General features: G+C 43.2%; 1 protein-coding gene across 1 annotated transcript in view; it reads left to right on the plus strand.

Moving 5' to 3' along the window:
• The window catches only part of TANC1 (tetratricopeptide repeat, ankyrin repeat and coiled-coil containing 1), a 223,726-nt gene that overhangs the window by 142,734 nt on the left and 54,347 nt on the right, over positions 1 to 26,645 (plus strand). The window contains exons 6-8 of the mRNA XM_038584592.1: positions 7,799 to 7,926; positions 9,024 to 9,210; positions 22,816 to 23,079. Coding sequence (XP_038440520.1) covers positions 7,799 to 7,926; positions 9,024 to 9,210; positions 22,816 to 23,079 — 579 coding nt within the window. The remainder of the gene's footprint in view (positions 1 to 7,798; positions 7,927 to 9,023; positions 9,211 to 22,815; positions 23,080 to 26,645) is intronic.

Below are 26,645 nucleotides of genomic sequence, written 5' to 3' on the forward strand. Positions count from 1 at the left end.
ACATCTTGAAAGAAACATATTCTACTTTATTCAATATTCTAAAATATTTAGGAAAAACAGCGTTTTCTACCTTGGGGGGAAAAGGACTTAATGAGCTCTTCAAAGAAAATACAATCCCCTTTTTCCTGTCAAATAGTTCTAATAACCTGTGTGTCATATAGAATATGTTTTTCCCAAATAAGCTTCCTGTTGTTAAACCAACGTATTATTTAGGAGGAGAATGTCATTCACCCCAAGAAAGTACGTCTGCCTTAAGGGAAAAATTTTTAAAAACAATAGATAAATTAGAGAGGATTACTAAATTATAATAGGATTTACAGCTATATTTCTTTGAATTAGGGGCAACCGTAATCCGTTCAGATTTGCTTCCATCTGTCATTAGCTACTTGAGCAAGCTTCGATGGGGAGGGGTGAGAAAGTTTTAGTCTAATGAGTCATTGGTTGGTGAAGATCAATCTCAGAATATGATGAAACTTTTTTTCTGGCAGTCAAGTTAGCAAGTAAAACCAACACACATGAAACAGAATAATTACATGCAACCCTGTCTTGGGAGGAGTTTCTTTTTTAAGATATGTTTAAGCAAATACTGACACCTTGGATTTTTTTATTATTTCAGATGTTCAGCTTCTTAGAATGGTGATAAGCTGCTTGACTAATAGTTGAGTAAGGCTTTGGTTAAATGAACGCAAAGAAGAGGGATGTACCTGGTGTGTGTGTGTTGTGGGAGATAGGCTAGGGGTAGAATATCCATTCATTCTGCATTTCCTTAAATATTAATTCTGATGCTATGAAAAACACTGTGTTGGATGCTATTTTAGATGGGTTATCAGGCATAGGTTTTCTCGTCATGGAGCCTTAGAGTCCAGGCGGGGATTAACCACCTGTATACGCAGAGCAATTATCATATAAGTGGGAGTAGTGTTGGGCTAATCCAGCTTGGAGGAGCTACTCCAAGTGGAGGAGCTGAGCTGGGAAGGACTTGATTACCTTAAGATTTACCTGACAACAAAGTATAGGAAGCAGTGGGGCAGGAGACTAGGGTCAGGGAGATGGTTAGGAAGAGATTTCAGTAGTTAGATAAGACAGAGTAAGGTCTCCAGTTAGAACAGGATCAGGAAGGAAGAGGTGATGAATAGGCAGATTCTTGAGAAATTACATGGCCCTAGAAGCCGGAAGGCTTTGAGATGACGTTAGGAGGACACTGAAAGAGAGGGAACCATCTGTTTTGGTTTGAGTTCAGTTTCTAGCACATCGAGTTTGAGGTGCTAGTGGAACATGTAGGCACAAGTGCCCAGTGAACAGTTGAAAAATCAAGCTGCATCTCAAGAATTCTGGGTCTGAGCTGGGGACCCTTTTGTTTGGAGGGAATGTGGTGAAATGAGAGGTGCCTTAGACTAGGGAAGAGGTCGTTAGGAGAAGAGAAGTGAGGATTCATGAGCTGTGAATTAGGTGGGAAAAAATGCCAGCAAAAGCGTAGAAGAACCCACAAGACCGTACAATAATCCTGGAAACTATGGATTTCCTCTCTGAGTGTGTGAAAATTGCCACTTTCCTCCTTGGAGGACAGATTATTTGCAAGGTCAGAAATTACAGGGAAATCAAAAGGGGAGATCGGCCTTTTAAAAAGTAAATATTACTGTGCCTAGCAGGGCTATTTCAGGAGGCTAGTGAACGTGAATGAGTTTGAGTTGTGGGTAGGTGAAAGGGAAATGGAATTGGTGGGGATAGACCATTGCCTTTTTACCCCAAGGCTTTGAGTAGATAAGGGAAGATGAGAGATCAGTTAATAGGTTGAGAAGTGTATGCAACAATGATTTTTATTGATTTTAAAGAAAAGAGAGAATTTAGTACAATTAAAGACTTAAAACAGAGCTTCTCAGAGTGTGGACTATAGACTTCTGGGCATACCCAAGGCCCTCACTGGGGTCTGTGAGGTAATGTTGTTAGGAAGATGCTTCCATTTCTCTTGCATTGACATTTGTACTGAGGGTACAAAAGCAATTGTTGGTAACTCTTCTCATGCCTTAGTGCACATCAAAGTAGGGGCACCTGCTGTACTAGAGCTAGGCGTAATATTTTTCACCACCGTGCATTAGCATTAAAAATAACAAAACACTGATAATAAGGTTATTAAATCTTGACCCTTGACTGATCTTTGTAATAGCCTGTGTGATGAAATGGGAAGTCCCCATAAAGCACTGCTACTGCATGCTGAAGTGTGATGGTGGTCTCAAGGAAAACCAGTTCTGTGATTGTTTGAATTACAAGCTGACCTAGCCAGTTTTTTTTAATGGGACACCATTTTTGCCTGAAAGAATGACTGGCAAGCCATGGTTATTCAGAATTGGGTATTAGACCCACATTTTCTCAAAAAGAAGCTATAAATGAGTGTGTCATTTCAATTAAAAAACAAAACTGACAGGGATTACTTCCTAATGATAAAATGTGACCTTTTAAGTGAAAAAATTAGGTTTTTGGGAATTTGTATCTGTCACATTGAGCTTGATGGCTTCCCAGGACTTTTCATTTGAGATGTGGTGATTATATTAATGTGATATTTTGGTATCATATAATAAAACGTGTCAGCACTTGCAAGATCTGCAAAACCAATATTTTCCAAATCGTCAGTGCATGTTAAAAAATCATGCATGGGTAAAAATATTTGAAGCTTATAATAGACCATTGACTTTTTACTGTAACAGAGTTTAAAAAGTGTATTGATTTGGATTCAAAGTCAACTCTACAACTAACCTTTAAGAATTGCTGCTTGTCAAGTTTGGTGAGGTATCAAAGAAAAATATCTGTAATTAATTGAGAAGGCTCCTCCCTTTCCCAGCTACCTATCTCTTTGAGGCCATAGTTCTTCACGTGCTTTAACCAAATATATTACAACAGATTGAATGCAGAAGCAGACATGAGAATCTAGCTGTCTTCTATTAGACCAGACATTAAAAAGAATTTGTAGAAGTATTAAAACAGTGTCATTCTTAACTTTTTAAATTGAAAATATTTTGGGGATGCCTGGCTGGCCAGATTGTTAGAGCATGTGACTCTTGATCTTGGGGTTGTTTAGTTTAAGTCCCATACTGGTTGTAAAGGTTACTTAAAAATAAAACCTTTGAAAAAAAATTCTTTTTATTAAAAATAAAAACATGTTTAACATGTAAGTTTTACAAACTTAAAATGAATTACCATAGATTTTTAAAAATTCTTAGTTTTAATTTCTAATATGATAAATGTCAACCCACATATCCCAAAGTTCTCTGAAATCCTCAATTCTTAGGAGTGAACCGTGAGACAAAAAATTTAAGAACCCACTGGCTTTGAGGAAGGAAAAGAAGATGGGGAGAAAATAAAAAGAGATGAGAAAATTGACCCAGAGTCTGATAGTTATCTAGACTTGAGGGGATGAGGACTTGATAAGTGGCAGTATGACTGGAAAGAAAAAGGCTGGTTCAGGAGACAATTTGAAAGAGAAATGTTTAAGATTTGGTGACAGTTTCAATATGGGGTAAATGGGATGAAGAACTTTAACTTGTGTGATAACTATGTTTTTGTATTGAGGGTTAGAAACCAGTTATTGACAGTCAGCTCATGTTCATGGGTAGATGCTCCTCTATAAATACTATTTTGGAAATTCAAGGAGTGGGGAAGGTGGCTTAAGAGAAGGAGCAGTCAGGAAGAAACAGGAAAATGCTTCTAAACAGAAGGCAAGGGGGGCAAGATGTTTAGCAAGAAACAGGTCATGGATATTTAGAAGTAGAGGAAGGGACTGTGTCTCATTTAACAGACTTGATTCAGAAGGTACGCATCTTAGAAACTGATATTTAATCAGTTGCTCAAGGTTACATGGTGTAAGTGGCTGAGCATTGTCAACAGTGCCCAAGCCCATAGAGTTTGAGGAGGATGAGAGCAGATAAAGCTTCTCTTGATAGAATGATCTTTGGTCATCCCCAGGGACCCCCATGGTTCTAACAGAGTTGGACTTTGAGAATAGAGAATGAGGAGATGGGAAATGAAAGCAGTTAAGTATAGGCCGAGTGGGAACAGTTTGATAATTTTTTAAAAAGTAGGAAATTTGTTGTTTTGAAGGAATAGTAAGTTCAGAAAAAGTTATGTAAGGCAGAAAAGTCATGCACAAAAACTACTTTTTGTTAGGTAAGAGAAATATAGACACAATTGAATATAGAGAGAAGTGTGCGAAACCAGAAAAAGAAATAATAGAAAGTGGGCTCTTGGCGTTAAAGTTGGTAGAAATAATAACCCAACTTTGATATAATATCTCAAAGATGCTTGGTATATAAGGTACTTTCTCACTTTTTTAAGTTCACAACCTACAGGTAGTTATGGCCACTTCCCTTATGGGGAAATTGAGTGTTAGAGAAGTTCACACTGTTAGTCCAGAGTAGCTTTGGCAGGGAGAAGTCCTTTCTTGGACTATAGGGAAGGATGAGGGGGTAGTTATAAGGGGCACAAATGGATTAGAAGTTACGATGGCAGTAACTGGGAGCTGGTCAGTTTATGGACTGTACCTGAGTGTTGGTGCTGCAAATCTAAGAAGTGTGATTAGGTAAAAAGAGACAGGAAATGACCCAAGAAATTCTCTTTGCCTTTCTCCACTTGAATACTCCATTATGGTGTGATTGAAGATTCCATGAAAACATTATTGGGAAGCAATATCACTCTTCACTTGTCTAATGCATTCCCAGGAAGTGGGAGGCCAATTATTCTTTCAACTCCAAATACAGCAGTCATAAATTCTTTGGATATTTAAATTCGTGAGATGTAAAGTGTTGGTAAGAAATAATGTCTTTCTCTCCAGTTCTTATCCCACTGGTTTTGGGTCAGGTACACCTATTATTGATGAGTGATTTAATATTGACTACACGAATAAAATACTTTCCATTTAGAATGTCCCAATTGATTTTGGTTTAGGGGTCGTTTTGGAGTAAGAATGAGCTCTAAGAAAATCTTACCCGACTGTTCAAATCTCAGTATTTGGTGGTGGACTGTGGAAGTAGAAATGCATTTTAATTTCACAGCGCAGCCTATCAGTGTGAGTTTGTAGGCAACTCATCTCTCCCAAAATGGCACTGCCACTCTTCACCCAAGGGTCCTTCTGCCAGAATGAAAAGTTCAGAGAGCGAAAGCTCTGTGTTAAGGGAGGGGAGAATGTGGATGGCTTGACATGGATTAAGGAATTCAAACTGAAGGGGGCTTCTGAGGGGAAGGTCACTAGAATGACATTGGAGAAAAGAGAGTAATATGAAAAGACCGTTGGAAAGCTTTTGGACAAAATGAAATTGCAGTGACCTACTGGTTGCTAAGCCTGAAATAAAAGATGTCTGTTCATTCATCCGGAACCCAGGGAAGGTTTTGGAACTTTGGTGGCATCCACGTCCAGGCTGAATAATTAAGAGAACAAATTCATAATGAACTTGCGGGTGTCCTGTCAATTCAGACATTAAACCTGTTGCCACAGCTCCCAACTTGTCTGAAGAGGAAAGGCTTGAGTGAGGAGTCCGTTGTCTTTGCATAAATATATATGTTTTAATGAAAACCATGGCAATTTGGGGTGTCTACGGACACAGTGTGGAGGCAAGCAGTGACTCCTTAGGGGGCACCCTATCTCCCAGGGACTTATGTGGATTGCAGGATCTTAGAGTGAGTCCCATGTGAGCAATAGGCTATGGCCTCATTTGTCGTCAGGGTAAATTTTGTGGCAGCCTATGCAGCTGTTCTGTGTGTCTCCACAGCAGCTGCCAACTGGGAGTAGTTTCTGGCACTTTCCCTGGAGTTTCAGGTTGAACCAGAAGCTAGACATTCAGGGGCACTTTCACAGAGAGCAGGCTAGACATAATTTCAAAGGAAAGGGGGGTGTAGAGTAGAGAAACTGCTGTGTCTGCCCCCTTACCCACTTCTTCCCCTTTCCATCTGCATCCTCTTCTCTCCCTCTGGTCCAGCTGCCACCTGAGATAAAAGAGCTGCCCTGCCTGAGCCTTGGGGCAAGGGAGGGTGGGACTGATCCTGTTCTGAAGTGGTTCAGCCTTGGGTGTGCCTGAGTTTCGCTGATTTGGTTTGGTTCCTGCCTGCTTCTCCCAAATGCCCAAGTACCTTGGGAATCAAAATATGGTTGGAAATCTCTGGTGGGAAGGGACCTTTTGTCGAGTGGCCTTCTGGGTGTGGTTGGGTATGGTTGACCTGCCCTGGGGCGCTCTCTTACCCCCTTTGGCTTAGGGCCACTGCCCTTCCTGTTGTGAGTTTAACACAAATGATCTAAAAACATGTGGGCTCTCTTAACCCAGAACAACCAAGCCTTGGTTATTTTACCCCTGCAGTTTTCAAGAGCAACTAAAGAAACATCCAAACTGGCAAACCCCAATTCTTGCCACAAACATTGGGAGCTCTTGAGGGTAACCAATGGGTGGGATGCTTTTCCTTCCTTGAAGGTACAGCCAGCCTGATCCCTTGTAGTTGCTGCCCTGGGAGCATGACTGAGTAAAAATGATATGCGAGTGAGACTAATACAGACAATCTACTCAGCTCTACTTGTTTTGATTTTGAGGTTCCTTACAAAAGGCGACGTTAGCATTGAACTTCGGTGGTGACATCATAGCTCATAGGTAACACTGCTATTTTATACTTTCCTCATGTTATATTTCTAAGACTTGCTATCTGCAGATTTCCATATGTAGGAAAAACTGGTTCATGAACATATGGGTTTGCATCTCTAGACGATTAACAAAAAGGAACAAAACATTAAGATGAGTGAGTATATAACAGGTTGCATATTGTTCTTAAGTTTGAACTTCTGTAAGCAGAGTTTGCTTTATACGTTATTTCATTCCTTGATGGATGCTGATTTTAAAAATATAGGAGAGGTGTTAGAATGACATGAATATCATTTCATCACCGGTATTTAAGTTCCCTCAGGCTTTTGGATACAAGGTTAACCTATAGCTCAACATTTAAACCGAACAATACAGTTCTTCTTAGTGCAAAAGGCAAGATGGCCAGCTCCTTGGGTGGGGGCAGGGGGGAAGAGAAGGGAAAGGTTGCAAGCACGCCCCGTGACCTTCAGGTTAACCTTGCTTCCATGCATCACTGTGGAGTGTGCAGAGAACACAGCCTGATTGCTCTCTATCTCCACGTGAACAGCAGAGTGTATTACTGGGCCTTGTCTCTTGGGACACATTTCGCTGGGATTTGAAATCTTTGAGAGAGGATTCCTGATGATTGACCCTTGAGTTCAAGTCCCGGTTCTGACTTTTACTGCTGTGGGGTATGCACAGCACGTTTCCACCAAAGTAGTTCTGCCCGTGCTTTGGTGAACCAGAGCTTGGATTCCAGTTTTACCCCAGCCTCTGAGCAGCCTGAGTCTCTGCCAGCATGGCACTTGGGTTGAACTTTATTTTAGGCTCCTGTGGGCATTGGCCACCCTGTGCTCTTAAAAGAGTTAAGAAGAAAAGCAGGCCCCTTTGGTAGCCTGTAGTGTACTCGTTTTTCACATGCCGTGGAAATAGGAATTGCTATCATATAATCACACTGCATTCTGATTCAGGTCAAATATTTCACTCTTTGCACTTGGCGTTTTTTCTCTTTTACTGTTTTCTTAACCTGTCACAGCCTCTTAATTAGAATGTATTGCTAGAGGACCGGCAGCATTGTCAAACTTTGTGCATTTTATAAAAAATACACAAAAGCACCAGACAAGCAGCTGTAGTGCCAGCTCCTCCAGATGCAAAACTGAAATTCCCCAGAGGGGCATCTTCATTGTTTTCTTTCTTTGTTCCAGAAGCAAAGGCCGATAATGAACCGAGCTGTTCTCCGGCAGCTCAAGAACTGTTGACAAGGCTGGGATTTTTACTGGGAGAAGGGATCCCAAGTGCCACACACATAACCATTGAAGAAAACAATGAGACCATGGTAATGCCCGAGGAAGACACCGCATATCATACCTGCTCAGAGGATGCGTGAAGGCATAGCCATCTTCTCCGCCTCCCCGAGGGGGCAGTCACTGTTCAGGCAAAGGAGTCTGGGCTGTCGTGTATTGAAATTTCCTTCAACAGTTGTGGTTTCTGCTTCGGGGGGGTGGGGGTGGTGTGGAGAGGCAGAAGGGTGCAGAACTTCGGGATGTGTCCACATTAACCTTCAAGTTACCACCCCGGGAAGAGCAGCTCAATGAATTTAAGTGGCCGAGAGAATCCCATAGTCATGATGCTACTTTTATCTTCCTAATGCTGTTCTTCTCAGCTGGCTACTCTGGGATATGCTTTCGTGTGTGTGTGTGTGTGTGTGTGTGTGTGTGTGTTTAAGCAGTTGAGATTTTGGAGGGTCAGCGGGATGAGGAATTGTAGGAGATGAGGCAGAGACAAAATAAGATGGAATCAAATGGCTTGTGCACGGGAGAGTGCTTGGCATCCTAGGGAACCAGGAGCCTGCTGCTTCTGAATCGAGATGTGTCTGTTTGCATGGCAATGAGGGGCCAGAGCCCCCACCCCCACCCCCCCAGGGAGGGTCCCTGGGAGGGTGTCACGCACTGATTGAGATGGCGGTGGCCACCAGCCTCCTTGCCCTGATCGCAGAGCCCATAAATCTTCAGGAGTTGAATTGGGCTGCAGTGCTCGTGAAACATTACAAAAACCAGAGTTCCCAGGTTTTCCGTACAGAGGTCAAAGAACCCATTTGTCTTCTGCAGGCTTTAAATGAAAGGAAGTCTGCCTGTTTGCTATTTCTATTTTATGAATGTGCGTTCCCACTAAATTATTTCTAAGACTGCCCTTTTAAAATAATAATAATCATCATCATCATCATCACAGGGTGGGGGACAGGACAAAGATATTTCTCTTGTAAAATTTGAAAGAGCACATCTATATGAAGCCCCTTCTATTTAAAAAAAAAATACAAAACTGTTTTTCCATGTTCCTGTTTTTAGTTTTTCTGTTTGGGCGTCAGAAACAAAAGACTGTGTAGAAGCATCCTGTGTGAAGCCGTGCTAACTCCTCCTTCCATTCGTCTTGCAGTGCACAGCTCTGAGCCAAGGCATCAGTCCTTGCTCCACACTAACAAGCAGCACCGCATCTCCTAGCACCGATAGCCCCTGCTCAACCTTGAATAGCTGTGTCAGCAAGACGGCAGCCAACAAAAGTCCCTGTGAGACCATTAGCAGCCCTAGTTCCACCCTGGAAAGCAAGGACAGTGGAATTATAGGTAAGAAGCACACGGCTCGGTAACGTAACGGCTCAGCGCACGTCAGCCAGAGCATTCAGCAGGCACTTCTTAAGAGGATTTGAGCATGGTCTGTGAAGGTCGGTGTGCCAGGGCCCGCCCTGCTCTCTGCAGACGGCACTGGCTCCGTGGACAGCCGAGAGGATGAAGCATCAGCTTTTACATTCCTTGGTGTCTATTTTTATAACACTGGGCTCATTTGGTTAAAAAATCTCCAGATCGGATCTGGCCTGTGACGTTAAAAAATCTGACCTCCTCATCGATTAAGTCCATCTGTTGGGGATATGGTCCCACTAGGACGTAGAACGGGGCAATAAACCTGCATTTTGAGGTGTCTTCCCAACCCAATCTCAAGGTCCTTTTATTTCCTCACTTATTTCCAGGTATTTGTTCTTGAATTTCCTTTCATGGGATCTGACCACTCTTTTTTTTTTTTTTTTTTTTTAATTTGTATTTATTTATGATAGTCACAGAGAGAGAGAGAGAGAGAGAGAGAGAGAGAGAGAGAGAGAGAGAGAGGCAGAGACACAGGCAGAGGGAGAAGCAGGCTCCAAGCACCGGGAGCCCGACATGGGATTCGATCCCGGGTCTCCAGGATTGCGTCCTGGGCCAAAGGCAGGCGCCAAACCGCTGCGCCACCCAGGGATCCCTGACCACTCTTTTTAAGGCCAGAATTTTCTCAGACTCCATCCTTTGCCCCTGCACACCGACACAAGTCTGGTTGTCCTGAATTGTGGATCAGGAGACACAGATTCTAGTCCTGACTCCTAGGGTGCTTAGCTCGGTAAACACTTGCTTAACATTCGAGTTCTTTGCACTCTTCTTTCCTTCTCTGTTAAAGAATTCTGATTAGTTCAGTAGTTTTTGGTCTCAGGTGCACATTACAATGCTGCGCTGAACATGCAGCTCCTTTTGTTTTTCTGACTTAACGCACATGTCTTTGAGGGATACTTTACATTCTAGTGTGGACTGAACCCCACTTACTTCCACATGAGTATGTATGTAGTCGAAGGGAATGACATTTGAACCCTAATTTTCTCTAGTCTTATCTGCTATTTCAAAACAAGTTGCAGGTCCATGCACTGTGTATTTTGGGGGTTGCCTCAGAAGATCTGTGAGATCACTGGGGTTGGGTTGTGGGCTCCCTGGCTGTAGAACTCACCGTAGCTTTCGGAGAGGCCCTTAGCATAAGGGTGGCTGCCTCTGCCCTCAGTTTTCATGTGGATCAGGCCCTCCCGGTAGGTTTCTGTTTCATTTGGTTTTGATTATCTTATTGGGATGCAGTCACATACCATAATATTCACTCACTGAAACCACTGAATGGTATTTGGTCTGTTCAGAGTTGTGCAACCACTGCCACAATCTGATTTCAGTACCTTTCACCCCAAAAAGAACCCCGTAGCCATTAGAAGTCACGTTCCATTCTACAGACACCCCCAGACTTGTTCAGTGTCTGTCTCCGTAGACTACCTGGTTCTGGACATCGTGTTCAAGTGGTGGTTTGAGGTTGTCATAGCGAATTTAAATTCTTTCACTTACTCTGCTGGTTTCCTGTTCCCACCTCACTCTGCTTCCCCACCTGCCATTTGGTCCAACTCGTTTTTCCCAGTGTTACCTCTGTGCTCATGCCCTCTCTGAGCTGTCACCACAGCCGAGTCCGTGGTATATTCTGCAGTAGCCAGCTGACTCCTTTGACAGCATCCTTCACTCTCCTGAAATGTCCTCTCCTCCCAAGAGTTTATCTTGTTCAAGGAGTTCAGTGCTCCATGGTATTTTGGATAGCCTGTTCTCTTTTCATTCTATGATCTGGCATGGGCATTACCCGCCTCTGATTATAGCCAAGCCAGTTTCTTGTTGTGATAGGAACTTTTTCAATGACTGAAGAGGACCCTCATGCATTCACTCTTTCCTCCCTCTCTGTTTCTCTCTCTTTCAGTGAGATACAGTGCTGCGACTTAAAAAGTATTCTAAAGAGGGAAAAGGAACAGTTGCCAGTTTGGTTTCCTGCCTTGTCAAGGAAAGATCGAGCTGCAGGAATACCAGCACTCTTAATTAGTATTTGATTTAATACATCCATCCAATCTCAGAGTGGTTATTTTCCCTATTATATACTCTCCATAGCACCTCAATATTTTCCTTCAATTTACTTGATATTTTTTTAAATTATTTTTGTTTCCCTATGGAGGGGGAGGGGATCTCATATTATTCTGGCTCTCTACTGGCCTTCTAGTAGAGAAGAGTTGAGTACTACTCAAGTCAAGAGTTGAGAGCTACTGAAGGAGCTATGCAAGATTCCCATTCCAAGTTGGCGTTGTCACATCTGTTAATGTCATTTGTATTTTAAGCTGTGTCTTGTCGTTAAACTTAAATGACAGGTTTCATGTTGTTGGGGCCGTCCATCATTCCTTGGCTGAAGTCAGACATGTTCCCTTAACTCAGCTTCACATAAAGACGGTGACGGTTGAGATGAAGTGGAGTAATGGGCAAATCTAAGTCCCTCTTGTATGGAAGGTCCCCAGCGCTGGGGATGGTGCTCCTTTCTCCTTAGCTGATCTCCTGCCGGGAGTAAGGACCATAGATGGCTGAGAGGGAAGTGCTGTGCTGGTGACCGTGTTCCTCTGTTTGCTCTCCTTCCATGACCTGCAGAACTAGATTCTGTTGCCAGGGGACACATGGGAGATGTGGTTGGTAGGAGAAGGAGAAAAAGCAAGTATTTCCTCTTCAGGCAGACTATGGCCACAGGTCTTTGAAGAGGCAGGAGTGGTGAGGCAGAGGAGGGAGAGAGCTTCCTTTGTCCTCAATCAATACAGGGTATGCAGGTTTCATGGCCTCTTCACCGAGTAGGGATCTGTGACTCAGTTGTGGTTCTGTGATTGCTGGAGGTGGGGCGTGTGGTTTTTCTACCTGAGGAACAGGACTGTTTTTATAAGGTGTAGCCTGGGAATGGCAGCCTTTAGGCATCTTAAATGTTTAACCGAATAAAATATTCAAGAACACAGTGATCTTAGTGGGCAAAGATGAAGGTGAAGATACCTTGGCTTCCTGCTTTGGAAGGCCTGGCGGCTGCTTCTAATAAGCTAATTAGGATCCGTGTTCTGAATTCCACAGGCTCTGGAGAGATGGGGAAGAAGTTTCCATTTAATTTTCCATTTCAAGTTGTTTAAGATTTGTTTATCCCTAGAGCTTGGGTTGGAGCGGCAGAAGTATCAGGGGTGGGCTGGTAACAAGTCCACACAGTTGGGGTGGCACTTCGATCTTTGGGGAGCTGCAGGTGCCCGCATGGGCTCAGAGCTGCATGTACAGTTATTAGCACTGTTTATTTAGGGCACTTAGGGGAAATTTCAAATAGTGTTAGCCCATCCTTAAACATTCCTAGCCCTCTTCTTAATATGTAGGCTTATTTCCATCATGGTGATTATATTTAACCTATATATTTTTGCCCAACAGATGCCATGGAGAGGTTGCATTCCCCATGCTTATTAGCTGGCCTTCTGATGGGGCTGCCACGGGGCGCCCCCCCCTCCCCCCAAGCTCTGTTTCTGCTGGTTTTGATGTATCGCAGGTGAAGAGAATTCCCTTTTTAGGAATGGCTTAGTAGGAGAAAGGGCAGAATAATGACCATTAGAAGAATTTATTGGACTCCTTCTGGTTTTTTTGTGCAGAGGTCAGGGCTTAGCAGAACCTCCGTGCCCTCTGTTCCAACTTTATGTTGTTATGCAGAGGACAGTCCTACCTCGTCCTGTTTGAGGAGGTCCAAGTTCTTAAAATGTTCTTTAGAAGTATAATAATTCTGTCATGAGACAGTACAAATACTGTCTCAGCTGGATGGGCATAACTGAATTCCCTACAAATAGATATGTATATATTTTATATATATATATACATATATTTTATAAATATATGTATATATTTTAAAGTAAGTACAAGTATGTGTGCAAGTGTGTGTGTATATATACACACATATATACACATATACACACATATATACACACATATATACACACATACATACGTATATATTATGTCATTTGTATTTTAAGCTGTGTCTTGTCATTAAAGTTAAATGATATGTTTCATGTTCATATATATATATATATATATATATATATAAAATGTCCTACTCTTGACATGTTAAAATAATTGGCATTACCTAGAAATTGTCTGATTTTTCAAATTTGCAAGGTGAGAACCTTCTAAATGTGAAACCATACCCAGTCAGCATAAGGTAGCTTTTTAATAACTTGCTCTAAAAGGAAAATTTGGTAAAGAAGTAGCTTTTATAGATGTTTCCTCCATGCCCAAGAATACGTTTTTCTTAGTGACACTCCTTTGAATAAACTTGCTTCTAGCTGTTAACAAGTGGAAATTGTAAACTGTATTAATCTCAGTTCAGAAAAAAATTAGGTTATACTCACTAGAATGTGTATGAAAGCCAATCTGATCGATTATTTATCTATCTTAAAGATTGATTGATTGATTTTAGAGACCAGAGAGTGTGTGAGTGGTGGGAGGGGCAGAGGGAAAGGGAGAGAGAATCCTCAAGCAGCCTCCCTGCTGAGCGTGGAGCCTGATGCAGGGTTTGATCCCAGGACCCTAATAATATCATGACCTGAGCTAAAACCAAGAGTTGGATGCTTCATCAACTGAGGCACCCAGGTATTCCCCAATCTGATTTTTTAAAAAGCATCACTGAAATCAGTGGGTTTTATCAAGCACTTTTTGATTTAAACATATTGTTTAGTTTTTGTCTGTGTCCATATCATGATCAATATTTGTGTGTGTGTATTTTTATTTATTTATTTTTTTAAAGATTTAATTTATTTACCCATGAGAGATAGAGAGAGAGAGAGAGGCAGAGACACAGGCAGACGGAGAAGCAGGCTCCATGCAGGGAGCCAGACGTGGGACTCGATCCTGGGTCTCCAGGATCAGGCCCTGAGCCGAAGGTGGTGCTAAACCGCTGAGCCACCAGGGCTGCCCCGTGTGCGTGTGCGTGTGTGTGTGTGTGTGTTTAAAAAAATAAAAGGATTAGAGACGTCTGGGTGGCTCAGTGGTTGAGCAGCTGCCTTTGGGTCAGGTCATGATCCTGGAATCCAAGATTGAGTCCCACATCAGGCTCCCTGCAATGGAGCCTGCTTCTCCCTCTGCCTGTGTCTATGCCTCTTTCTCTGTGTCTCTCATGAGTAAAAAAAAAATAAAATCTTAAAAAAAAAAAAAAAAAGGATTATTGATCTATTTAGGAAGAAAGGGAATGGATATTGGATGAGGAGAAACAAATAAAACCCAGCCTCCCTATCAAGATAAAAAAAAAAAAATCCTTCCTATACATTAATAATAGATGTGCCCAGGAGAAGGACTTACAGGTAGCAATTAGAAAAATTCTGGCTGAGTAAGAGGCCATTAAAAGTTAGTCATTTGTCCCTTCCAGGCCCTTCTCTACTATCTGCTTGTACCTGCTGACATTTATAATCTCCAAATTACTTTTGTAGTATTCCAGATCTGTTTCTTTTTGAGAGTTGGTGTTAGGACAGCTCTATGAAGGAGGAGGGGTTTTCCGAGTGGTTGGTGTCCACATCTCCCCCACTGGGGCATGTCTCCCACACAAAGCAGGTGTGTTGTTCACCTGCCCAGCTTCCCAATACCTGAGCCACCACATTCCAACAGGCCCGATAGCTTTCAGGAGATTAAGTACTGAGAATATGAAGAGGGTAAAGAATTTAGGCTCTTCCTGCTGCCTTTCCCTTTTCTCTGGTGGGGAGATGGGGTGCAGCTTGTGTTTTTGCTTTCTCCCTTTGAAGCTGGAAGGCAGGTGTAAGTTTAGGCAGAGGAATACCTTCACAGGAACATTTCTCCTGTAAAAGTGGCTTGCAGGAAATACTGGATACTTGATGAACATCCTGCTGGCACTTAACCAACTGAGGGAAACTCTAGTTTGATAATATTTGTTTTTCTGGCCAGTTGCTTGGGATATTAAAAAAAAGTTTATCGTGGTCTGACTTTGATCTTCCGTGACTCAACTCTACTCCCTTCTGGGCTTGTAAATGAAATTGATTCCTGAGGTAGCTAGAGACCTTTTGTTCCTTGTATTTCCTGGACTTTGTGTGCCAGGGGAGATGATCAGATGCAGAGAGAGACGCATACAAAGAGGAATTAATTGTATTTTATTTTCATTTTTAACTTGTTGTAAATCCTGCCCTTTTGATTTTATGCTAATACTGCTTTGTTGCCACCTGTATTGCCCTGCTTGCTACTAAATTGAAATGCTTTGAAATTGATTTGGTAATAACTATTTAGAGTGTTTCAGATCTGTGTTAATATTCATTTTGCTGCATTGCCTGCAATTTAAAAAATCATCCTTAATTATAGAAGCTTTTTTTTTATCTCTTGGGTGAGGGAGGAAAATTTGTCTTTACATATGTAATTTGGTAATACACTTAATGGAAAGAAATCCTTAGCCATGATTTGAGACAGTAGAATGCCTGCTGTACTTGTATTCACACTGTGGTTGGATTCTTCAGGTGGCCGTTCTGTTGGTGCAGCAAGCATTTATTGGCACCTACTATGTACCAGGAGCAAGTTTGTTCAGTACTGGTACAATAAATTTCAGGTTCAGTATCTGTTTCAAAACTTGTCCACCTGTGGAACCAAAGAGTGGTCTTCTGCCCTTGGAGACCTGGACAAGTTATCAATTACTGAAAAGGTTTAAAACATGGCAGTGATTGTCACTTCTTGATGGAGGGATGTATGCTGTAGGTGCATAATACCAACCACTGATGGTGCCTTGTGCTCTTTACTGGAAGAGTGCAGAACTCTGTGGAGTCATTCGACTGTGTCCGAAGCTCCAGTGTCTATGCCTCCAGTATACAGGGTAGGTGAAGCTTTATGGAAACAAGGCATTGGGTGTTATGGCTAGAAAACTGCTTGTTGTGTAAGTCCACAGGCTTTTCTCTGGAGGCTGTTACTTGCTGTGTCTGACTGGGTTGGGCAGTGTGGCCTGTCTTCCCCTCCTCCAGTTCCCTGTCGGTCCTTGAGGTGTTTCCACAGTCCAAGGGACTGACAGATGCCACTGTGAGCTGTGGCTCGGGTCCCTGGCCTCGCTGCATGTCCTAGCAGAGCGTGCCTTGCGCAAGGCTGGCAACCCCGAGCCAGAGATGTGGTACAGAGATCTGTCTGCCGCGAGCCGAAGCACAGCACCCCTGGGCAAGGCCACAGGCCGACTGCTCTCTGCCGGAAGTTGTGCAAAGAGAAGCCACAGGTGACTCAGGCCACCTTCCCTGTGGCCTTCCGGGGGGGGGGGGGGGGGGGGGTCTTCCCCGGGGTCCTCTCCTTGGTGGGCTGAGGGAGGTAAAAGCAGTGCCTCCAGGTGAGCCGACTGTGTTCCTGTGTGGTTGGTTGGTTTGCAGGTGGGGCAGACGGAGAAGCCCAGTCTCACGTTTCTCTCTGAAGGTTTCAGGCAGGCTGGTTTCATCTCCGGCAGGCCTGCCCTTTGCCACTTGGGGAAACCCAAAATTCGTCATGGCAGCCGGAACCATGGAAGATGTTGGGGGCTGTGGGGGGTGGGGGAGGGAAGAAGCGAATCCTGTCTGGCCGGGAAGACCAGGGTATTGGGCACGGTGCTTCCCTAACTTGTCTCTCTCCTCTTTGCCCAGTCGCATTTAGATTCCGGTCTCTCCTTCCAGAGTTGTTCGTGATCTTTACTCTGTCAGGTCAAATCTTTACTCTCCACACTAGCTGATTTCCGTTTTTCATTCCCTTCTCCCACTTTTTAAGCAACCATTATGTCCTTTTCTTGTTTGATCTTTAATTCATTGGTCCAGTGTTTTAACTTTTAAACTCTAGGTCAATCATTAAACTGAATACATAAGTTTAAAAATGTTTGTTTTTTCAGTGCTACTCTATTTTCAGTTATATGGGGTAGAAAACATTCTTGGGTACTCATGAGATACGAGGCACTTCACATACGTGCACTTGTATCTGATTTTCTCCACAGTCTGGGGAAGGACAAAGGACTCTCTCTTCAGAGACCCCTGGCTTTGAAAATGGAGAATACAGACCATCTATGGAGCGCTTGAAGAAAATGTCCATTTCTGTTTTTTTTTTTTTTAAAGTCTTTTCCAATTTTTTTTCTGTGTATTATAAATTAGGGTACTGTATCTACATAACTTGTAAATACAAGTATTTGGGATGTATGCTCAGATTTTTCTGATAGCGTGATGTGATCAGAACAGTGTAGACCACTGCGACAAGGCTTCAGGCCTTATGGAACTTTCCTGCCTGTGGGGCTGGTAGGAGTATTCAGTGAGTTGAGATACAATAAGGGCTTAGAACAGAGCCCATACATAGTAAACACTATTATATTTATGGCAGCCACTGCTGTTATTTCCTAAGGCTACTTTATACTTAATCCCTCCCCAGTGGATTTGGAATGCTTACAAATAGACATTTGGTAAAATAAGTACCCTCCCCCCTTGCCCCCCCACGGAGATAAGATTTTGGGAAAAGGAAGTAGGAGGAAGGGCAGCCCCAGTGGCTCAGAGGTTTAGTGCTGCCTGCAGCCCAGGGTGTGATCCTGGAGACCTGGGATCAAGTCCCACGTCAGGCTCCCTGCATGGAGCCTGCTTCTCCCTCTGCCTGTGTCTCTGCTTCTCTCTCTCCTCTCTGTGTATTCTCATGAATAAATAAATAAAATCTTAAAAAAAAAAAAAAAAAAAGGAAGTAGGAGGAAGTGAAAGGGGGGAGGGAGGTAGGGGGATGGGGTGTGGGGAGGTATAGGTGTCCAGTTCAGGAATGAGTCAGTCCTGGAGATGAAAGGCACAGCATTGGGAATGTAGTCAGTGGTCTTGTGGTAGCGTTGTATGGAGACAGAGGGTGGCTACCCTTGCAGTGAGCACAGCACAATGTATAGAATTGTTGAATCGCTATATTGTACACCTGAAGCTAATGTAACATTCGTTTATACTTCAATAAAAAAAAATAAAAATACTAGAGAAAAGATGAAGTTGGGAGTCAGGTTGGTAAGACTTTATTCATTTTGCTTATCAGTGGGTTTAAAGTTTGATGAATCTTAGTAGCCAGTATAAAGAGAAACTCAAACACACAAGATGATAATGTTTGTAAGTTAAAGACAAAAATGTACCCATTCCTAGTACTTGGCCTAGAGAGACTTAACCCCTTGTGGGTTCTTGAGGAGAAACCAAGGTTCAAACCCAAGCTCTTTGCACTTTTTACCTCTTCATCTCAAAGGCCGATGAATTCTGCTCTATCTGTATGGTATCCTTTTGTTTTGTTTTGTTTTAGATTTATTTATTTATTTATTTTTTTTGTTTTAGATTTATTTGAGAGAGACTGAGTAAGTAAGAAAGAGCACGAGCAGTAGGGAGAGGGAGAAGCAGCTTCCCGATGAGCAGGGGGCCTGACATGGGGCTCCATCCCAGGACCTGGGATCATGACCTAGGATGGAGGCAGATACTTAACCAGCTGAGCCACCCAGGCGCCTCTGTACAGTATTGATGTCAGTGGCCCTTAGTTCCTTAACAATTATGGACTGACAGTGTAGTTGTTTTAATTTTCTTCTTAATGTTCCTTTAAACCTATTACTTGATTTAAATCCCACCAAACTGCTTACTGGGTCCTGAACTTAACACTGTTTTTAAAACATTTTAACTATGCTTTCAATATATGAAAGAACCTTCAATGGGCAAAGAAGGGGGTGCAGGAAAGCCGGGAAGGAGGAAGGCATGTAGTTTTATTGCAGTACTTTATATAGTAAAGCATCTAATGACTGAGTAGTCTGTCTCTCCCACCTCCTAGTCAGCCGGGAACTTCATCCTGGCTACTGTCTGCCCAGGACTGGCTTCCCTCCACTAGCCCCTGCCTGGGGGGCTACTGTTTTTAAGGAACTGCAGAATATTTTTAGTCATAGACACTTCTGGTTGAGAGCTATGTAAGGCAAAGGAAGTTTTAATACATGGTGTGTGGGCCGTCAAAAGGGCTGGTGTTAGACGTACCAGTAACTGTGTGTGTTGGGGGGAGCGGGGTAGGGGAGAAGAAAGATATAGGGAAAGAGATTAGTTTCTCCCAAGTCTGTTCTGTATTTATAAAGTGGGGTTGATGGTTCTCAGCCTGTCCACCTCTTGTCCAGGGTTGTGGTGATCATGCGTATGTCCAAATATGTCTTGAACGTGCTCTGGAAGTAGTGAAGCCGTGTGCACTAGTAGGTCTAGTTAAACGTGCCATTTACTCCAGAGGAAGAGAATGTGCTGTCTCTGGTTAAAGGGAGTTTTCAAACGATACGGAGAGTCTGAAGTAGCACGTGTGAATCAATGAGCAGGACCAAACCTAAAGTAATTCTAAATAGTGAGAAGCGTGGAGCCTAGCCTCCTAGCTCAATAAAACTCGAGGCCTGATAAATCACTCATTTAACAGAATACTGTGTGTTGGAAGAGTGGCTGAGACCCTGTCTAAATGATGATGGCAAGTCTTAATTGGCAGAGCTGGTATCTGTACTCGTTGATGGAATAAAGTGTTAGAATTTTGAGTTGTGAGGGAACTTGAAAGATTATCCAAGTCTCCAGAAAATGTCAAACATCACTTAGTTTTCTGAGGGTCGTTTTTTTGTAAGTCTTCACAGTGAAGATATTGCTGTAGTTTTGTGTGTGTGTGTGTGTGTGTGTGTGTGTGTGTGTGTGTGTGTGTGTTAACGTGAAGACGAGTGGCTAACTTAATTAGGAGTTTGAATTTGTTCACCTGGAAGAAAAATAAGTATTTTTGAGTAGCCTGTCATTAGTTTTAGGAACCAGCTTCTTTTTCTTGGCCACCGTGGAGCTGCCCTGTTCTGTGTGTCTCTTGGGTCATACAAGGAAACTGCGCATGTTGGGCCTTCCATCTGCCCCGTTGAATCTGCATCAGGGCTTCACTGTGCCTGAACTAAGATAGAGGCACACTGAGGGGCTTCGAGCCGTGGAGGCTGCATCTGGCACTGGCTCGCAGTGGCCTGTGGAGTGGGGCGATCTTAGTGGGAGGGCGCTGGGCTTGAGAGCCTGTCACCTACCTGGACAGTGGAATGTGTCTTAGCTGAACATCATGAGGGCAGTCGGGAGTCTCTTTTTTAGATACACAATATTAACTTACCCTCCTTTTGAAACGGCAGCCCTGTCTTAGACTTCTGTTCCCTACCATTCCTGCAGCTGAGTGCCCCCCCCCCCCCCAACTTTCCTTATCAGGAGCCCAGCATTCATGGCTGTACGGTAAGAACAGGACCTTCGGCCTGTGCCCGCCATCTAGGACCTCTGACCAGGCCACCCCTGTTCCATAATGCTGCTTCTGGTGCTGTGCCTGAAACAGGAGGTAGGGAAGTCCCAGTTCCTCTGTCCACTGCTTGAGGTCTGGCCTAGGAGATCCTTGGGGTGTGACTCTGAAGTGCATGGCACTTAGGGAAAGCAAATGAGGAGAAACATCCATTTGATTGTCTGAGTACCCAAATGAGTACATTTGGGGCACCTTAAGAGCATGTGCCTCAAAGTAAAACAGCCACAAAATAAAACCAAACAAATCACTCCCACGCTGGCACTTTTCCTGTAACTTAGATGTTGAGGGAGCCTAATGATGTCTGTGGGAAAAGCATTCTGAGTCTGGAACACTAGACTTACAAATGAAGGCCTGTAACAATCACAATCACAACTTATTAATAAGGTTTCCATCCATAATTATTAAGTAGTGATCTCATTAATAAATTATAATATTCCTATAAAGCATTAGCATAGTCCCTGACATATAGTAACCTTAAGTAAATGTTAGTGGCTGCCATTACCACCACGACCACCAGCATTTTCAGGGTGGAAAGAGTCATACTTGATATACTTATGTTCATATGAATGGTCCCTTTGATAAAACACAAGACTGTGATGGATTCCAAATAGATGGAGAAATCAGTTTTAATACTGTTGATAGAATACTTGGAAATAAATGCTGGGAGTAAGGGCGGACACCCAGTGATGGGCCTGTCCCAGATTAGATTGTGGATAGAGACAGGATATCAAGTCCTGAATCAATAACAATGAGATTAAGTGTAGTGTCTCTGACCACAGTTGGAAGAGAAGTTTGTTCATTTTCTTTTTCATTGAATAAGCAAATATTTGTTGAGCACTTAGTATGTGCCAGGTGCTGTGCTGCTCAGAAAGAAGACACCAGATCGAGATAGTCTGAGGCTTCAGCATGCAGGACGGATTTTTTTTTTTTCTAAGATTTTATTTATTTGTTCATGAGAGTCACAGAGAGAGAGAGGCGGAGACACAGGCAGAGGGAGAAGCAGGCTCCATGCAGGGAGCCCTATGGGGGACTCGATCTTGGGTCTCCAGGACCAGGACCTGGGCGAAGGCAGGTGCTAAACCGCTGAGCCACCGGGCTGCCCGGGAAGGATTTTTAAATAGGGAGACAAACCGTGGATAATGAGTCCAGACTGGAGCAACAGGAGTAAAGACCATTTTAGAATCGTGACAGAGTATCCTGCGGTCAATAGCAAGGAAATTGTTTTGTCTTTACTTCTAAACCTTTAAAGAGCATCTTAAAAATAAGCAAAACAAAACTCAGACCCTTGATTCTAGATAACAGGCTGTTGGAGCTAATTCACCAGCCTGCTGATAGCGGGTAGGTTAATCCAGGTGCTGGTCTCCATACGCTCCGATCTGCCACACCCCATTGGCTCTCTCCGGTAAAGGCCTGGGCTGTGGGGATGCAAACAGGGACCACAAAGGGTCAGAAGACGTGGCTCTTGGACACAAGCCAGTGTTGGGTCCACGGCAACCTGTGCTTGCAGGGGCTCCGGTGTTTACATTGGAAGTGGCTGTAGAAGCCATGTAGGGTGAATATTGCTGTTTTCTTGTGTCATATTCCTCCTCTTTTGCCGAGGTGGTTATCCATGCTGGTTTTCTTTCTTAGAAGCTAAATTATAACTCTGTAGTCCAGCATCCCTTCCCATGCTTGTGTTTTCTGTGTGCTGGGAGGTTTTCTATTCTGTGCTGCCAAAGGAATAAAGTCAAGTCACTCTCTCTGGTTCTTTTTGAACAGACCTTACTAAGTTTAATTCTAAGGATCAAATTCTCTGCTTGACTTTATAGTTATATTTTTGTTTTCATAAATTTTCTCCTGCATCTTTTCTGCATTAACCGTTGTATCGCCTTGTCCCCTCCCCCCGTATACAACTATTAATTTGGGAAAAAATATATATAGGTTCAAAGGAATTTAACGAGACATGAATTCTTTTGTGAGCAATTTATCTTTGTTAAAGAGAGATGCTACATCATCTCTAAATTACATAGATTTACTATTAATCAGATACTTTTAGATAGCTTTTTCATTATCTTACCAGCTTTTTTTTCCCCTCCCTTGTAGAATGACTTAGTTTATTTTCCTTGATAAGTAAACATTCTTCTAATTTACCAAAATATTGTATGAAACATACTTTGATAAAAATCTGCATGGACTGGAAAAGTTTCCATTGATCACGGGGAGGGCAGTGTGCTTGTGTTAACTCTCAACAGTCCCAGCTATGCCTGGCCTCCTTCAAAGTATTTTGGTCTCTCATTTCAGCCACAATTACAAGTTCATCCGAAAATGATGACCGGAGTGGCTCCAGTTTGGAATGGAATAAGGACGGAAGCCTAAGGTTAGGGGTACAGAAAGGAGTGCTTCATGATCGCAGGGCAGATAATTGCTCCCCAGTGGCAGAAGAGGAGCCCCCTGGGTCAGCGGAGAGCGTGCTGCCCAAAACTGAAGCCTCAGTTGGAGATGGTCCGGTCCCTTATTCTCAGAGCTCCAACTCGCTAGTAATGCCACGGCCCAACTCAGTTGCAGGTAAGGCCATGCCTCTCTCCAGAAGGATTATGTCAGTGGGTCCAAAGTGCCCCATGTTCACTCTCTCCACTTGGGAATCTGATCCAGACACAAGCCAGCTTTGCAATTGTGGGTCGAGCACTTACGTTGTTTAGGCCTCAGTTTACTCATCTGTAAACATGATAAGGCTGTCCTTAATGGTCTATTAAGTGATCCTTCCACTCTGAAATTCTGTAAAACTAATATTTAGACTATATGGCTCTTTTGTGTATGAAGGAAAAAAGTGCCAAAAACTTGTCTTCGTTTTTGATATTTTAAGCCTGAGTAAATTTATCACATTTTATTACATCTTGGTAAATAGGAATTCTTCTTTAGAATGAGTTTGTTACTATCACTCAAGGAATTTCTGATCCAACTTACAAACTTATTTTTTTATAGTTGAGGCCCATCATACAGATGGGAGGTCCACTTTCTGTATCCTTCAGTTATAAGGGAGCTCACAGCTTAAAACACATGCAGTGGAGGTGAGGCCTCTCAATCCAGGGAGTGCAAGCAGGTAAGGCGGATGCTCCTCAGCAGGATGGGGCAGTTGGAGCAAGGCCAGGACACACAAGGAGTGACTGTTGCTAGTTGACAGTGGGTGATGGTCAAGCAAGGAGAGCAGTGGGATGGAGGAAGGAAGGAACTCTGGTTCTGAGCTGTCCTGTCTGCTTTTACGGTTCCGAGTTTTTAAACTCTGCTCTTGGGTTGAATTTAGAAGATGACTTGTTTCAGTGTTTCAGTCTTTCTTTGTTACCAACATAGCACTTAAAGTTTCTCCTCTCCTAACACAAAGACCTAGGTTCTCCTCGCTCCCTACATCAAAGGATTTTTCTAAACTGCTCCTTGGGGATGTGGCAGGCCAGCCTGGTGGTTCTGGGCGTTTTTTTTTTTTTTTTTTTTCAATGGAACTCTGAAGCAGCTGATACATAAGTGGCCCTAATGGAGAAATTCTGAGAGGTAGCTCTAATTCACTTTCAAAGGAAGTAAATGGCCTTGTTCCAGAAGAGGGATTTGGCGTGTCTACTAGAGAGCAGTTCTGAGGAACGTTAGGCATACTGAGTGATGGTTCTTCCAGAAGCTTTTAGGCCTTCCCACTGCTCTCCCATTACCGACGACCGCATAGAGTGTTGCACCAGAGGCGTTTTAGGTCGCGTCTACCTAGGTATGATGAATGGCTCGTTTGTATGATCCCAGAACTTGATAGTTTTATTGACTACAACAAAATAGCAAACTTGTATTCAATTTAATCAAGCTATTTAAAAATTAGGACACACATTAATACATGAATAGTGTTGAAAGCTCCCCCCCCCCCCCCCCCCCCCAATTTGGGGTTATGTTTTCTGCCTGATGTCTCTTTCGTGTGGTCTCCTGCCACGTGGAGTGACAGTGGATATGAGCTGAGCTTTTCCAGGAGACTGCAGTGATTATGGAGCAAGGCTTTCTGATTTCAGCTGTGCTCATTCATTAGGGTCTATGTACACACTTGAGCTAGACCTCCTGTGGAATGGTGGGAGGGTTTTTACCTCTGGCTTTGAGCAGTGGCTGCCTGGCCTAACGGGCTTGCTGGTTTCTTCTGTGTTGCAAATTTTATAAACTAAAAGCTTATTTTGGAAATAAGCAAGTTCCTTACCTCATGGTATCTGTTAACAAGCTTGGAGTCCAGGAGAGTCTTCATTACCCACCTTCTGTATCCCTGAAGCTGAACTCAGTTAAGAAGTCATGGCAAGATTTTTCCAATTATCATTGAAAAGAATAAAAGATTCAGGTTGTATAGACTGTGTGTAGCACCTCGTCTACTGATTAGAAGGCCAGCTGCCACAAACCGGGTAGTACCCAACCCTCAATGTTAGAAGGATTAAAATATGTCAGGGATCATTTATTGCAGTCCCTTGGAAGTATTTGCATGTGAAGATCCACATAAACACAAATTGCCATTTGGCAAACATCAGACAATTAAATTTGGCCTAGGAGGGCAGAGTTGAGGCCTGGCAGGTGAAGGAAAGATGATGCCAGGCCTCTGTTCACAGCTGCCCCAGGGGATCTGGCCCCCCTCTCCCCTGGGTGGTGGTGGTTGAGAGTGTGGAAACAAGTGCCTGAAGTTGCCAGCCTTTACTGTCAGTGAGCCTGTTACAAAGAACTGTGGCTGTTTCTTTACTGTTGTGTCTAGTACAGTAAATTTAGTAAAATTATTATGTCAAAGACTATAAAAATAAGTTGACTAGGTTTGGAGATTGTTTTAGCATACAGAGATTTTCTTTGTAAAGGTATTTGTTGGAGTGGAATTGGTTTCACATGCTGCAGTCAGGTTCTTTATACCACATCAAATGTGTGGCAGGACACCTCATTCCTTTGTTAGAAAACAGAATGAGAAGCCTTTAAAATGATATCTTAGATAATCTAGAAGTTGGGTGACTCGGTTCTACTCTTTTTGACTAACTTCTTTTTCCTTTTGAAATGCTTTCTAAGTAGATCACAGACACTGTATTCAGTTTTCCAAGAAACCAGCAAATGGAATGGCCAGCCAGTTTTCTTGAAATTCTAACTGGTTATTGCCTAGACTTTATGGCATTTACCTTTGATATGTTGGTCCGTGGTGTTTCAACAGGTGTTTCCTTTTTCTCAGTTTAGAGTTTTCTTGTTCTTCTCCCTCCACCCGACCCCACTTCTCAAAAAACTCTTTTCCTATAGCATCTTAAAATACCCTTCTCACTCAGATGTTAGACACCGTGTGTGTGTGTGCAAGAAGTATAGAATTTACCTACAGGGATACCAGCAGTAGGTTTATCGCAGCAAATAAAATTATTGCTTTACCTCTGATTTTTCTTGACCCTGAGTCGTGCTGAGGATTTTGGAAACATTTATTGTTGAATGCCAGAGTGAGTGTAATTGTCATGCTGGTAACGTCTGAGACTCTACTGTGCGCGTGTGCAAGAAAGCAGCATGTGGTCCCAAGGAGCTTGCTCTGCCAGGTGAGGAGTCCCAGGGTGCCAAGCAGGCAGCTGAAGCTTCGCCATCCCAACCTGAGCCTCTCTCGGTGGCCTTGACAACAGCTTAGAAAGCAGAGGGAGTGGGCAGCTCCTGGCTTTCAGCCCCACTGAGCCAGGGTCCATTTCACCGCATCTGAATCTTGTTTGAAAGAATCAGAGCTGCAGAGTGGGTGAAGCCACTTTGTTACGTGCTTCAGAGCCAGAGCTGTGGTGACTGGAAATCTGAAAACAGAGGTGTTTGAAGCCTCACCATCTCCTGCATCTGTGTCAAGCTGGGCTGCTTTTTTGCAATCCTCTCTTTGGAATGCCCTTTGTATAGTCTTGTGCTCTTAATCCTTGCAGTTGTCACAGAATTATAAACTGAATGTCATGTTCTACAAGGTCAGGTGAAGAAGGGAAATAGGAAGCCCTTTGGAAGCTCCAGATGTCTTTGAATTCCCTAGGGCTGAAGCAACAGGTCAGATATTTGTGGCTGTTCCAGCTCTGAACTGAACTTGGTTTACAGGTTACAGCTGTGGCTGCTACTTGTCCCTCAGTCTCCAACATGTGGGTGTGTTC

Source organism: Canis lupus, chromosome 36 (assembly GCF_011100685.1).
Source record: "Canis lupus familiaris isolate Mischka breed German Shepherd chromosome 36, alternate assembly UU_Cfam_GSD_1.0, whole genome shotgun sequence".
NCBI lineage: Eukaryota > Metazoa > Chordata > Mammalia > Carnivora > Canidae > Canis > Canis lupus.